At 40.8% G+C, this 16,205-nt stretch overlaps 1 protein-coding gene across 1 annotated transcript in view; it reads right to left on the bottom strand.

Moving 5' to 3' along the window:
- The window catches only part of PEX5L (peroxisomal biogenesis factor 5-like), a 158,226-nt gene extending 143,178 nt beyond the window's left edge, over window positions 1-15,048 (bottom strand). Inside the window, exons 1-2 of the mRNA XM_006770031.2 lie at window positions 14,940-15,048; window positions 13,346-13,417 (exon numbers count right to left, since the gene is read on the bottom strand). Of these exons, the coding sequence (XP_006770094.1) occupies window positions 13,346-13,417; window positions 14,940-15,032 (165 nt within the window). The 5' untranslated portion in view covers window positions 15,033-15,048. The remainder of the gene's footprint in view (window positions 1-13,345; window positions 13,418-14,939) is intronic.
- Between the last annotated feature and the right edge of the window lie 1,157 nt (window positions 15,049-16,205).

Below are 16,205 nucleotides of genomic sequence, written 5' to 3'. Positions count from 1 at the left end.
GGACTTCGGCCCGAGAGAAAGGTTGGCCCCTGTAGGCAGCTGTGGGAGTGACATTTTCAGAGCCCAGCAATCCACTCCCATAGCAGAAAGCTGCTCAACAAATGCCGAAGTGACGGACTTCCCGGTTGTGTTTCAGGTATGGGATTTTTTAAATGAGCACAGAGGGAATCCTAGGCAACAAGTAAGGGTTTGACTTTCCATGAGAAGCCCCTCAGATGAGAAGACTCGAAACATGTAGTGACCCAGTGCAATATGGGCTTTGTACTGAAAGCTCTCTGACACCTGGTCCTGCACTCAGTGCAGTGCAATGTCCCCGCAGCCTCACAGGTGGGCACTTATCCAAGGACTGGGCCACTGCCCTTTCTCATGGCGTTTCTTTTAGGTGTTTATGTTTATAGTTGTATTCATCTTTCCCTCTCCCTCTCCCTCTCCTTCTTCCTCTCTGTCTTTTCCACACACACAGACACACACACACGTACACGAATATGTTTTTTTGAAGGTTAGCAAGCTTAACCTCTTGGTCTCCATCATTTCTGTTTCCTTTTTGTAACAACCTGGGTCACAGGATTGATTACTGAGTAGGTTCATTTTGATGAATGAGGCCGGGAGGAAATAGTTTCAAGCTTAGGGACATTCAGGTAAAAGGCTAAGAAATAAAGGTGCTATGTCCTCACCCAAATAATAATGGATCCTTTCTTGATACCAGAAATTTGAATAATCTAAAAACAGTACTTCTCAAACCAGTGCATAGGAATCCCTCGGAAGACGTGTTAAATAGATTGCCGGGCCTACCCTCAGGAATGCTGAGGCAGTCTGAGCCTCAGAGTGTGACTCCCTAACCTTCTCCAGACGATGTGCATGCTGCTGGCCCAGGAACCTCTCTGAGAAGCCAGGCTCTGAAAATTTCTTTAGTCCTTGTCCCCAAAGCCCACGTCCTATGCAGGGACTACACTGACCCCTAAGAAGACTGGAACGCTCTCAGGACCTTGGCTAGGGAACTATGCACAGGGCAGAGTCCCAAGTGCACCCTGAGAGTCCCGGGCTCCAGCTTGGCCGCAGCGCTGGCACCTAACTGTGCACTAAGGGAAGGTTCTCACTGGACTGTGGGCTTCTTAAAGCCATGGCTGTGTTTATGCATCTCCATGTCCCAGCACCTGGCAAGCACCAGCAAGAAGTAGGTGGTCAAAAAGTTTTTGTAAAACAAATGCGTGAACTAGAAGTTTAAATCATTTCCATTGAAATAATGTCATTTTTTTCCAAAACAGTATCCTGTCTGCCTTCCCCTTGAAGTTATTTTAAATTACCCCATAATAGAGAAAAATAAAAGACACTTTCCTTTATTTGCATGGTTTTTCTTAGAATCAGTTTTTAAACATATGATCCCGACTAGTTGTCTCCTCAAACACCGAAAGCTATGCACCCCTGAGCTGACTGCGCTCTCTGCCGCTCTCCCCTGCTTATCACATGGAAGAAGGACCTTGGCAACAGGTAGAATCAAGCCCATATTTTTTAGGACAACAAAAATTACAAACATACTAAATGTAACCATCCCCCTCCCCCACAACCAACCCCCCAGAAGACACATAGCAACATTGCATACATATCAAATTTCTATAAGCAATAGATTCTCAGATTTTTTTTTATGTTTTCCCATTTGCTCTCTCTTCTTTTCAGGAACAGACTTCATTCTTGTCTCTTACTTTCTCCTTTCCCCCAACATTTATAGGGTTTTAGAAGTCTGCCCATCTACAGAGTCAAGGGGGACTTGGTCTTTCTCCCTTTCCTCTCCTTGCATTCTGCCTCGATTGGAACTATGAGGAGGCCTCCCTTCCTCCAACCTACACCCTCTGCTTCTAGGGGGTGCATCAGAAGATGGGTGATACATGCTATACATACGCACATGCTTAGGGAAAAGGCAAACAGGAGAAATAGCACTGCACTCTGGGGGTGCTCCAAAGTGCTCAGTATGAAAGGGGCATGGAGTCACGGTGGCCCTGGGTGAGGATAATCCTGCATCCGGGGCTGCACCATGCATGCCCTGGACACCTAACTGAGGCGTTTGCATTTTACTTGGGGGACAGTGAGAAGCATTTAGTTCCCGCCACCTCTGGGCTGGTACTAAGCCAAGGAGTGTTGGGAGCCATGGAGCAGGTCGTGTATGGGTGCGGTGGTTCATAAACCCACAAGGATATGATTTTAAATCACGTTCCCTGGAGTTTGTATGGAAGGCTAAGATGGTTCACTCACGTAGCGAAAAACTAATTGATTCCTTTCGTAAAAAGTGCAGTTTTCAAGGTTTTATATCTTTAGTTTAAAAATTTAAGACTAGTTAAGCCTGTTTGTGAGCTTCAATGTGTCTTACCTTGTACTAAACAACTGGATTAAAAAATATATCAGCGGACGCACCTCACTCTTTTCCTGGCCCCAGAAACTATGTCCACAGTTCACAAAGACTTAGTACAGCAATTTCAGGGGCACATTTAAAATGTAATGACAGAAGCTAGGAGTGCAAGGAAGTGATAACTGGACAACCTTGACTGGAAGAAAACTACTTCCAAACTCAGTGTTTTTCGACAATAAGAATTCATTAATCATTCACCAATTATACAAATGAGATAATTTCGTTAGAACAAGTGATGAATGAGTGTTTTTTTCTATTCAGAACACCCAGCACAAAGCCGAGATGGTCCATTGTCTCACCATTCCTCAATAAGTCACTTATTCATATATTTCAAGAATGAGATCATTTGGCACAAAGAATACCAGGATGAGGAATAAATAATAATTGTACTGAATGATCACTTATGTATGCACGTGTTTTTCCTAGATCACAAGATAGGAAGGAAGTGGTGCTCACTCTGATTGGGGGGAGACCATGTGAAAAATTAATGACTGAAAATGGAAATGACAGAATTAGAGAGTTGTTTTGGAGACAGGGAAGGAAGCATTAAAAAAAAAAGGACTGCAAGAACTGCGTTTCTGTCAAGCCTTATATATGTAGTGTCAGAATAAGAGACATCTTCCAGAGGTGGAGATCAGAGTGCGCTGAGCAGAAAGGAAAAGACACGTACTGCAAAGTCTGGTGGGAAGACATCCAAGCACAACCACAGAAATGACAAGGTCAAGGCAATGACAGAGCACAGACAGGTTCAGAGTCAGAAGAAGAAGGAAGGGAAGTTTATTCTAAACTCTCTCTGCTGGTTAAGGATTAAAATAAGGAAGAAAATGTTGCACCGTCTGTCTGTTCCTTTGTCATTTTCATTGATCAGACTGTGAATCTGTAACAAATCATTTCAGTATAAATATTTCTCGAGACTGGTTTTCAAAGCCCCGATGACAGGAAACGCCGATCCAACCCGTCGTCAGTGAGTTCACCTGCAGGGTTCATTAGACAAACGCGCTGGCAGCTCAGTTCCAAACAGAGGGACTTGGAAGCCGGATGCTGAGCTGTGGACACAGTTCACAATTCCCTCAGCCAATCAAGGGCAGAGGATGGACTGATCCAGGTGGGGAAAAAACGGTCTGCTTCAATATGGAGGGAACCTGAGACTCTCGTTAGCGTATTTTAGGGGATTCAAATTCCACTTCTAAAATCTTTACTATCTGCACCCTGATAGCCTGGGATTTTGTCACAGAGTTTGTGAGAACCTCTTTATGAAGAATGGGGAAGCATTTCATATAAACATCCTTCTATAAAAATCTATCAGACAAATGTAACAGCTTCAGCTGAGCCCTTGAAATACACACCTCTCAAGAGATTTTTCTGGCTGACTGGTGTGCTTGGCTTACCAACAAGAGGGAGTGTAGAAGAAAGGATAAGAAGCAGCTTAATTTAGGAAGGCAGTTATGGGGGTAGATGAATGAGTCCAGGACTAGACGCTGCTGCAGACCCACGTTTTAATATTTCCTGTACTGTAAAATAACTTAGTGACACAGTTGAGCTACTTCCCTACTTTGAGACCCACTTATTTCGAATGAACTACAACCAATATAATTAAACTTCTTCGCAGCTGCACGCTTTAATCCAACAAAGCTTGTCTATACACCTAGGGGCTTGACTTGTTCTCTAAGGGGCAGCATCACTAACACAGACCACACCCTTCTACTCAAAAGGGCTGGGAATGGGTTCCACAGAGCACCTCTGGCTTAGATTATCTTCTGAAGTTCCTTTCAGCTCTAATGACTACAGTTCTCATATTGATCAGATTCACCTCTTTAAAACAACAACAGAAACATGACCCCCAGCACCGCATACACCACTAAAAACACCACAAACCTTCCACAGTGAAAGGTTTGAATGGGTGTCTTTTCAAGTTGCATTTCAAATGGCTGAGTCTACTTTTTTTAAGTGTTATTGTTTCTGACTGTTATTTTCATATATCACATCATTTTTACACCCAGCATGTCAGCTCATGTCATTTCAATTTTGTGTTTCTTTCCTCAGGGACTAAACATGCTGCCGGCATTTTCCCCATTAGTTTAAAAAGAACAAAAAATAGCTATTCGAAGGTTACTTAACACCTATATATTTTTCCAACTTGAAAGACCAGTTTTTTCTTTTATGCCACATATAATGACCATAGGCTGAACAATATCCTAAAATAAAGACATGCAATGGCATTTCGGGTATTTGTTGCACTTGAGGTGGTAACTCAAGGCCTCTCTTCTCTATCCCTCTCCCTTCCTCTCTGTAAAAACCTGCTGGGAGAGTTGGGGAGGATGGACTTGTGAAGGAAGGCTGGGTGCAGGCTACTCAGTGTTGGTACCTGTTTACTCACTGAGATGCTAAGTTAACAAGAGTACAAGGTAGCAAAAGTCCTGAATAGGTGGAAATATCAGCAATACCTTCTGCTTATAAATATCCACCCTACTCATTTTATCAAATGAGGATTTTTTACAATATAGGTAACTGGTTCCCTTTTGAGGTACTTAAACTTCCTGGAGGGTCTTATGAACACCTAACAATTATACCTTAATATGTATTATTTTAATCAGGTCAACAATGAGGTTGCAGCCTGCTGGGGGGAGTTGTGTAAAGCAGGAGAGAAACAGCAGGGGAAGGCGGAAGCCCATCCAGGCCAGGTCCACTCCTACTCTCCTTGACCTCAGAGTCTCATGAGTATAACAGGTGTCCACCTGGGCCTCCAGGGCTGGATGCAGACCCAGAAGGTTTTGTGTGACTACACACTGTTTATAAAATTAAAAATTGATTATAAACATTTAAAAAGTAGCTGATTCCTTCTCTTGAAAAAATTGTATACATGGTGACACTGAGCCCATTCCATAAGATGGCAATTAGGGGGAGCCAGTAGGTACTGCCCCCCTCTCGAGGGATCAGTTTATGACATTAGCCACTATCCCTTTCACTCTCTATTTTTCTTACACACAGTCTATTCCCCTCATTCCTGTACCTGGCTGATCCAAGGGGACTTTTGTTTCTATGAGCTCAGAATAGATTTTACTGTCTAGAATTATTATAACTCAGTCCTGAAGAAATCCAAGTGGATTCTACAGCTAATAAACCTAAGAGCTTTACCATCAATTCCCACCACCCACCCACCATAGTACCTGCCATTTATAAAGCACTTACCACCTGCCACACACATTATGAAGTATTTATATACAAAAACCTATTTATCTTCCCAGTTACTTTTAAAAAAATATATATTTCTTTATTGACTTCAGAGAGGAAGGAAGAAGGAGGGAGAGATAGAACATCAATGATGAGAGAGAAGCATTGATTGGCTGCCTCCTGCACACCTCCTACTGGGGAACGAGCCCACAACCCAGGCATGTGCCCTTGGCCAGAATTGAACCTGGGACCCTTCCGTCTGCAGGCTGATGCTCTATCCACTGAGCCAAACCAGCCAGTGCATTCCCAGTTACTTTTGACTTAGATAGTATTTCCCCCATTTTATCGTAGAGTGGCCTGAGACTCGAGGGGCTGGTTCATTTTTCTAAGGTAATAGAGCTACTACATGGTACGAGCCAGTTTTCATCCCGATTCTTGACTGGGAAGGCCCTGCTCTTAACTGCTCTGTAACATCCTTGTTATACCCATGATGTCACACATGTGCAGTGATGGAGGAGCCAGCAGCCCCAAGTGTACTAGACCCAAGTATCTGAGAGTGTCCTGCAGAAGGCATGCAGAATGCTCTATAGTAAAGCAGTCAGAACGAACAAAGTGAAAACCTTATGATGCAACAACGGTTTCCAACTCATCATGCAGGAAGCTTGAGTTGCTGATGGACAGAGCATAAGACAAAACAGGGTGGCCCTGAAGGCCAGCCTTGGCTCTGACCACAGGAGGCTGTGTCAGGCACAGGCACCCCTGAAGGCCATCCCATTTGAACATTACAGCAGACATCGGAGCCAGAGGGTAGTATTTCATTTTGCAGATTAAGAAAGGAACTCAGAGAACCTAAATTGCTTTCTCCAAGGTTTTCTGTTTAGTAAATGGCGACGCCAAGGCTAGAAATGGCCTCCTCTTCAGCTCCTCCTTGCCTGCCTCTCTCATTCTATGCATGGCCCTCTACATCTTCTGGCTTTATACCTTCAGATCTCAGTGTGAAATTGAGATATTAGGCCTGCCCTTGTTGTTCTTCCTAGAGTCAGGTGATGCTTAAGGGAATCCGTACACTGAATTGAATTGGGGTGGGGGGGAGGGATGGACTAAGAAAAGTATGTAAAGTAAGATACTCTGATTTTTTGTTCTCCAAAATTACGTCACTCCGTTATTTTTATATTACTTGACACAAATAAAGACTATTTAGGAATAAAACACAGAGTAATCATGCTTTATTCCAGTAATATTTCAATTTAACCTAGTGGAAAACTTTCCTCCTTGCTTGTGCAATATTTATTGATGATAAATAGCTTCACAGACAAGACAGCATTGACTGGGCTAGAGTCGTGAATCTTTGTTTATTCCAATGCAGATTTCAGATAGACAGCAAATTTGAATAGTTTCAGTCTCTCTCACCACAACAGGCTTTTTTTCCCATTGAACCATTGCTCATCTATCATTTTTTCCTGAGGAAAATGCTAATGAGCCTTTGTCTGCGGTGCATGAGGTGTTTTGTTCTTCCCATGACTCAGAGTAGACTGGCTCAGAACCTCCAGGTTGTCACCTTCTGCACCGCGAGAGGTGCTTTCTGTTCTTGGTGACCGAGTACAGAGTTCCAAGAAGGTACCCAGGGAAAGCAGTAGAGATGACACTGGGAGGCAGGTGTTGTCATAGGACACTCATGCTTTATAAGTCTCCTCAGAGGTAAATGGCATCTGAATTATATTTGGATTAAGTCACTGCACTGATACGGCAGAGAGTACTGGCCAGATGGTGCTGAGTACAACAAGGCAGAAACAGATCACCCGCATCCCTTTTACTGCTCAGGAGTGGGACTCCGCTCGGCAGCCCGGGTGCGGGTATGACCACACTCTGCTAGCACCAGAAGGAAGCGGATATCGCCTCCCATTAATCTGTTTTTCTTATTATTCCATTTTTACTTCATGTTGACCTGTATTTTCCTCTTGAGGACCCATTCCCACAAGGACCACTGCAATCCTACTCAAAGGCTTACTTGCTACTGGAAACACCAGGGGATGGCTCCAGTTTGTGTCTTTTTTTCCTTCCGGGAAAGATCACAGAAATTCTAGTTTCCTTGGCTTTCTGTGTAGCTTCTCCTACACATTTAAAAGGACACTTGTGGAAAGGTTTTGGACTAAGTATGCGTTGTCTCTCTCCCCGATGCTCCTCATGCCCGGTGAGAGCACTCCCTATTTTTTTTGTAGGGAAGGGAAGAAACAGGTAGATGTCAACAAAACCTTTTAGCTGTAATTCTGTATACCTTTGCTATAAAGGGCATTTCTCTCTTGGCAAAGCCACAGGGGCCGAGAGGGAAATAAACAGTTAAGAAGTGTGAGGAGAAGGTTGTCCCTGTGAGGGCTTCATAAGTAAATATTGGCCCATTATAATAATTCCTAGTAGATGGTTATTTTGTATAATGAGAGCACTGAAACAAAACAGCTTTTTAAGACACATATGGGATGACCAGTCATGGGCAACAGTAGAGGAGCTGTGTGGAATGACAGTGTTGGGAGGGCTGGCTTCCGGTATGTTCTCTGCACCTGACCAGGGACCCATGGTATCTTGATTCACCTTCCTAGGTCTCAATGTTCCTGTTTGCTAGAATTGGGCTGTGGGATAGTGTCATGGATTGAATGTGTACCCCTTCCTCAAATTCATGTTAAAGCCTTAACCCTCAAACTCTGTATTTGGAGACAGGACCAGTGAGGAGGTTAAATGAGGTCATAAAGGTCAGGCCCCAATAAAACAGAAAGAGACACCAGAGGTCTCCGTCTCTCTCTCTCTCTCTCTCTCTCTCTCTCTCTCTCTCTCTCTCTCTCTCTCCCATGTGAGGATGCAGAGAGAAGGCAGCCAGGAACAGGCTTTTGCCAGAAACCCTCAAGATGGGCCAGCATTTTGATCTTTGGACTTTCCAGCCTCCAGAACTGGGAGAAATGAATGCCTGTCATTTAAGGACCAAGTCTATGATATTTTGTTATGGCAGGTGAGGTAGATGAATATAGGTGGTAATGACTAGCTAATTAAAATGACAACGATCGCCCTAGCTGGTTTGGCTCAATGGATAGAGTGCCGGCCTGTGGACTGAAGGGTCCCAGGTTTGATTCCGGCCAAAGCCATATGCCTGGGTTGTGGGCTCAATTCCCACTAAGGGATGTGCAGGAAGCAGCCAATCAATGATTCTCTCTCACCATTGATGTTTCTATCTCTCTCTCTCTCCCTTTCCCTTCTGGTCTAAAATCAATAAAATATATTTAAGAAATGACAACCATCTACAGTTAACAGAGTACTATTACAAATTTTATCTCAGAGAAATGGTCAGAGATAGAAATAGCAAAGTATTATTTTACAAATTAGAGAAGGTTCGAGAGCACAAGGCTACCGAGTGGAATTCAGTCAGACTGTAAACCTGGGTCTTTAAAGGCAACTTTGGATGTGAATGGTTGTAGTTTTCTTGTTTTCAGCATTATTTTGTTGGATGTCTATGAATTCTGGGTTTTACATTTCCAGGCAATGCCCAGTTAAACAATGCCAAATTTATCACAAGCCATATATGTTGTTTTCTCTTTAGAACTGCAATAATTATCTCCTTTGATTCAGTGGGCTGAGGACTTAGAAATGAAAATTCTTGGGCCCCGCCCAAGGCCTACAGAACTGGAAACTGAGGCAGGGCCCAGCACTCTGTGCTCCAAAAGGCTGCCCAGGGGTTTCTGAGGCTGCTAACTTTTGAGAACCACTGCTTTCACCCATGTTCAGTTTCTTGTTCCCCTTATAACTGGCTGACATCTGACACTTTGCACTAAAGAATATGCTGCTGCAACGCTGAGTCCTATAACCAACCAGATCCACAGCATACTGTCAAACCCACTTCTGAACTACTTGAACTTGTAAGTATAGCCTTCATATAATCATCATATTCTATAATTCTGTGTTGGTCTTTGTTACCTCCCTTAACTCTACTCGGAATTTGAAAACATTTTAGAAAAAGCGCTATTTAGTTTCAGCATATTATAAACCTTGAATGAAATGGACTCTAATTAAAAATAATAATTTAAAACATAATGCATTTATTATTTATTCAAAGTGGTTAATGTTTTAATCCCAACTCTAAAATCTCAGTAACTTGGAAAAGGAAACTCATGTGTGCATGAAACCTATTTCTCAACAAGATCCACCCCTGCCAATCAGAGAGAATATTTAAATAAATAACAAAAATGATCCAAAATATATATTTAAAGTTTTTCTTTTAATATTTATTCTAGAAAGCAATAATTCATTAATTATATATATTACTGGAGGCCCGAGGCACGAATTCGTGCATGGGTGGGGTCCCTCAGCCTGGCTGGTGATCGGGGCCGATCCGGCCTCAGGAGGTTGGCTGTGAGAGCACACTGATCACCAGGGGGCAGCTCCTGCATTGAGTGTCTGCCCCCTAGTGGTTAGTACATGTCATAGCAATCAGTCAACTGGTCATTTGGTCATTTGGTTGCTTAGGCTTTTATATATAATTTATATAGAATAATTATATTTCTACATGTAATTACAATAAACAGTATATATATTTTATGTCAAATAGCTGGATCTTAGAGTCAATAAGATTTTAATCCAACATGTTTCCTTTGATTACCTTCCTAGACTTCGAGTTTAAAAGCTTTAGGGCCCAGCTGGTATGGCTCAGCGGTTGAGGATTGACCCATGAACCAGGAGGTCACAGTTCAATTCCAGTCAGGGCACATGCCCAGGTTGTGGGTCCCAAGTGTGGGATATGCAGGAGGCAGTCGATCAATGATATTTGACATTTCTATCTCTCTCTCTCCCTTCCTCTCTCTGAAATCAATAAAAAGATATTTAAAAATAATAAAAAAACCTTAAGGATTTTTTTGTGGAGAATATGGATTCTGATACCAGTATAAATATAAATGTGTGAAAACACTTTTATATTTAAATGACTGTGTGTGTGTGTGTGTGTGTGTGTGTGAGATTACATATTATGTCACCTATTATTTGAGGATATCAACACTAATCTAAGATTTTTGTGAAATGTTTTATATGCATCTCAAATAAACTTTCCCAATAAAATTTTACAAAGAAGCACAATATTACCATTTAACAATAAAACTTTAGACATTTTCAAAATTACTGTTCTTATGCAGAAATAACCTTTACCCCCTCGAAGGTGGGCAGCCGGGAGAACAAAATGCACATACCCTGTGCTGCTTCTGTTATTAATTTGCTTATATAAGCAAAACTGTGGGCTTTCTGTGGAAGTACCAGGCTTACACGGCTGATAAAATGGCACATAGCTTGCACAGCATTTGTAAAGTGACAGCTTCTGAAGGACAGATTTAATGAGATTAGTAGACTTCTGCCCATCACAGCCTCAAACTACTTTTTAAAATCTTTAGAATTTTGGCACCATTTACTGAAAAAGCTATTTGCAATTATATGAAGATTGACTAACATATTTCTAGCCTGTTTCTGAAAAGATAGGAAGAATAAATTGAACATTAAGATTCCTCTACAATAGTGTGTGTACATATACTATATATAAAATACATATTATATGTAATATATCAATACATAAAATAATATTGCATATAAATAACATATATATAATCTACAAGATGAAGCAATATTAAACATGCATTTTACACACATACCTTTAATGTTGATCTCTTAAACTCAGGAAGAATTTTTTTGTAGAATTATAAAGACTAATTAGACTGTTTTCCCAAATATTTTACTTACAGGTAGCAACACTGTCATTGGTCCGACCTGGGATTTACTCACAACATCAACATTAAACAAACTGCCCCAAAAGGAAGAACTACTCTTAGAGCCAACAGCAAACACCAATGCCAAGTCATATTCGTAATTACTCATCTTTTGGAACATGTTTGACATGAATGATTCAGCAAAGCTGGGTCCCTGCCAGCTGGTGCCAACAGGCACAATGGCACCGGAGGAAATGTGATAACCACAGAGGCAAACAATGACTGGACCAATAAAACTCCCCCTCCTTTGATTCAGGTATGGAAAGTGCTGTTTTCTGAAAAAGCAGTAAAGTAGGTCTCTCTCTCTCTCTCTCTCTCTCTCTCTCTCTCATTTTTTGAAGTTTCCTTAACAGTTAGTAAAATATGTTTGGGCACACCAACGTAAGTTTTATGGAAGGTACCATGAGATAAAGCCATGACTCCCATGGGCTTTCCACTCCGAAGATCTCCATGTACAATTTGATAGTTTTCAGAACCCCCAAATTCAGTTAAAAACAAAAAGAAGCTTTAGGGAGAGAAAAAAGAAAGAAAAGCAGCCTTGGGGTAGGATGAAACTAAAGAAATACAAAAAAGAGTAAGAATTTACCTGCCACATGATTAGGAAAGAAATTAAGTCAAAACTTTTTGTTTTAATAGAGAACGCATAGACATGTATATGCTCATCAGATGCTGAATGGCATCATTCACCACGTGGGGCCGGTCCTCGGATCAGAATGCCAGGCTGTGGGAGATGGAGATTGCGTGCCCCAAGTACTAATCCTGGCATAGTTCAAATGAGACCTAATAGCCCGGTGGAGCAATCAGGCTCCAGTCCCACTTACCTTATTAACAAAACTGACAATTTGGCACTAAGTAGAAATCCAGGGCCAAACACTCTCTGCCCCCGAAAATTATTCAGGAGCCAGAAAGTGAAGCTAAGGCAAGAAAAACTTGCAGGTTGTTTATGGAGGTTATTTGGCCAGTTTTCCCCAGAAGATCAATTCAGTTACCTCAGTTATCCCAGCTCTGACAAGCCAGTCTCTAAGTTAACTGTTTCTGGCTGCTATTTTCCGATGGTCATTTTTCTTTTTCAGAAATATACACAATTGCACCTTGAATGCAATCACCACGATGCAAAACAAATGCACAATTAGGAAATTGTCCAAATTCAACTTGCCTTCCTGTAGCTTGCTGTCTTTCTAACCTCTTCATCTGCTCAGATAGCTTTGAATTATTTATCTCCACCTGAGTTTACAGCACCCTCAGAATCAATGCCACTTATACATTAAGCGAATGTGCAGTTAGCTTGTCTCCCCGACAATTAACAAAGACGTTAAGGGCTGATGCCAATTCAGTGGCATAAGCTGGATACCTTCCATTATCTGGTGTGTCATTGTTTTTGGTCTATTAAGCAGTTTTCAATTTCACCTTATGGGCCCATATAAAACCCAAGCTAGATGTTTCTCAAATTATAGGCAGTATTACAGGTCTTAAATAGCTTCATTTTTGTTTTTTAAACATCATCTCTAAATTTACTGGAGACTAGCTGAGAAACTAAATTGGGTAATCTATCTATCTATCTATCTAGATAGACATATTTTAAACTTTTTAGTTTTTTTAAAGTCTTTTGTTGCCCTCTCCCTAAATCATATTCATTGTTTTACACTAAGGGTAGCATTTCTCATTTTCAAAAAAATATACTTTCTGATTCTTGCTTCAGTCTATTTTGCTAACCAAATTATCGTTGTTGTTTTGATTCATTTTTCAAAGGGGGCTTTTAATTTTCCAAAAGTTCTCTTTTCTTGTTCTGCTTTATTTTTTTACCATTCTTACACCCTGACATACAAAAGTCAGTGGATCAGAGGCATCATTGGGGGAAGCTTAGTAGCTCTCAAATCTATCTTGTTAGACAGGCCTCCTCGATTAGAGCAGGGCTGAATGCTCAAAGGCTTCAGTTGTCAAAACTCTACAGTGAAACAGTAGAAAATGTATGTAAGCATTCACTTACCTGCTTTTGATCAACAATTATCTCGAGGTCTTCATCACTGCTTAGTTTTCCATATCCTTTTTCTTTACTTTTCTTGTGAAAGAATAATTTTAAATGATCATTTAGTTTGTTTCCATTAATAATCTAAATCCCACTTAATACTTTTAAAAGATAAAGTTTACTTAGCCCTGGTCCCTAGTCATAATACATTATTCTTCATGTTAGTTTCTCATGGACAATAGCAAATGTTTTATTGTTAAGCTGTTGGTTTATAATTATTCATTAAGTATTTTTTGCTTAGCCTCTTCCATACAAATTACATCTTTATTCTTCTCTGAATATTGTTATGCTTCTTTTTTTATTCTGTAGTTTTGGAAAAGATTCTTTAATACTTTAATATAAGTAATTCCTTTAAGAGTCTGGAGCACATTTTTCTTAAAGGTCAAAACTGCAGTTAGTAATACTAGGCTTAAGACTTCAACTATTAAATGTTTTATTTTAATCCCTTATATATTTTTAAGAATAAGACCAGTATCCTGCAACTCAGATAACAAATCTTTAGATTTTACACATTTGCTTATAAATCAGATAAAAACTAACATTGTAAAAACAACTCAGAAATAATTTTAAAAAGATAAATAACTTTCAGAATTAGTTTGAAAAGTTAAGAAGAGTACAGACCATCTTTAAAAATGAATTTATTAGCATTTTATCATTTCTCCCCCAATGACCATTCTCCTTCTACCTACCCCATAGAAAAATTCTAACATCGGAAAAGGATATAGATCATGACAAACATTTTACTGTTGTGCTGATAGGAGAAAGATCATTTATTTGAGTCTTTTTTATTCTTTCTTGCAATGCCCTGCTGATGGGAATGCCAGAAATGACATATTTCTTCCTAATTTCAGAAATTAAAGACCTCTATAGAGGACCCGTAACAAAAGGGAAAAAAAAAAGAAATTGCTATACAGTTAGCTATATTTCAAAGTTATTATTTTTTAAAAAACAGTTCCTTCTTTAGGTATTAACTACATTGACTAGAATTAAGGGAATTGAAAATGCTTCTTATGTTTGCACCTACTGTACCATATTAGAATCCCCATCTCATTGGGGGAGGAAATGATATCCTTTATGAAACATGACATAAATCTCTTTACAGTATGGGACATGACTCTTGTCTTTCTCTCCCTCCCCCAATAACATTTCAAAACCAGATTTCCACATTTCCTCCTCAATAAATGTACCTACTATTTTTCTGGGTTGTGTGTGTGTGTGTGTGTGTTTTCATGTGTGTAATAAAGAGATTTCTGAATCTTCAAGTATTAGGATGCATAAATACAGTCTCATTCATATATTAATGAATTTGGCCACTTAGAGCAGAACAGATGGCCACAGTACTTCTCTCTATTGTTATTCTTGTCCTCATTTGAGGAACCATTTCAGGATTAATGGAAACAAAGAGAACAAGGGTGGTTTCAGCCAAGCTGACTTCCTTCCTATCACTTGGCTTTTACATCCTTTTAGTCCCCTGGTTGCCATAGGATATTGTCCAGGGACCCTCTAATGCAAAACGTTTAGAAATGCTTTTCCAAATATTGATCTGTATACGTACCAAGTAGCTCATTTGCATGACTCGATTTCTGGACAAAAGGACAGTAAGTAGAGATGAAATGTGGGTCCTTCCATCCATGTCACTGCCAGACATCCCAGAATTCTTTGCACAAGAGGCAGTGGCTTCATTGCCAGAACTTGCTGAGCAGAGAACCACAGATCTTGCCCAGCAATAGTATTTATAATGTATGGCAATAATGGAAGTATCCCTGAATCATTGCCTTGTCTTTGTAAACATTGTGAAAATTTAGGCTAGCACAAAGTCATTGAAACAAAAATTTCTTCTTTTCTAACTAATTTTTATCCAAGCACAATGTTCTCTGCTGTTCTAGTTAATGCTTTTTAAAAAAACAAACCTATTATTAATTATATGCATTTTTATATCTCATCCCACACATAAGGACTACGCAGCCTCTTTGTCCTAAAAGCTCTCAGCTTTCCCTTTTTAATGCCCTACCCCAGTCTTCCTTGTGATTAGCAAATCAGTGCTAATTGATATAAAAATACCCGAATTCATAGAACATAATTCAAAGTTGCAGTTTCTGCCAATACCAGCATCCCACCTTTCCAATTTAATCCCAACTGTTTATCTGATATAATAGTACATTTTCCTGGCGAGAGGCAGGGTCAGGAAAGGAGAGTATTGCCCCAACTACTGAAAGCAGAAGTTGGCATTTTCCAAAAGTGGGAGGAGGAACTTAGAGCTCTGATTCTGTATTTAAACCTCCAGTCTCCAAACAGCACACAACTGTACGCAGTCAGATTTCTTACAGTTTTACTCTAGAGTTAAGCAATATTTCCCAGTTCACCCCATAACCCCAGGGGGATTAAGCCTTTTCTACACCAGGATGGTTATTCCCTCACTTACTGCTTATTTCTAGTGGGAGCACAATCCTCTTTCAAGCACTCAGCTCCCACTTTGCCTGCTTAGATGAGCCAGCCCAGGCAGGGATCTTCAGCTCGCCTCCCTCCTCCCAGCCGGGAGTCCCTGTCTTCTATCTAAGCACTTTTGCCGAGCACAGAAAGCAACTCCTTCATCGCTTTCTGCGTGGTCTCTCCCATCAGCCAAAGGACTGAACTAGAAGGAGAAAGACAGCTGACCTCTCCACTCTCCAAGCCTGAGAGCCTGAGGAGGCAGGGCTTCTGTGGGAGGAGAAGCCGGAGGGCAATCACTTCCTGTGCTCCTCCCACCTCCCCTGGCCACTGAGGCAGTGAGGGAAGGCCCCTTTTCCCCTCAGCCTCAGCAGGCTGCCTGCCAGCGATTTTG

The sequence above is a fragment of the Myotis davidii genome, unplaced genomic scaffold, assembly GCF_000327345.1.
Source record: "Myotis davidii unplaced genomic scaffold, ASM32734v1 scaffold123, whole genome shotgun sequence".
Classification (NCBI taxonomy): domain Eukaryota; kingdom Metazoa; phylum Chordata; class Mammalia; order Chiroptera; family Vespertilionidae; genus Myotis; species Myotis davidii.
This window is presented reverse-complemented; position numbering and strand designations above follow the sequence as displayed.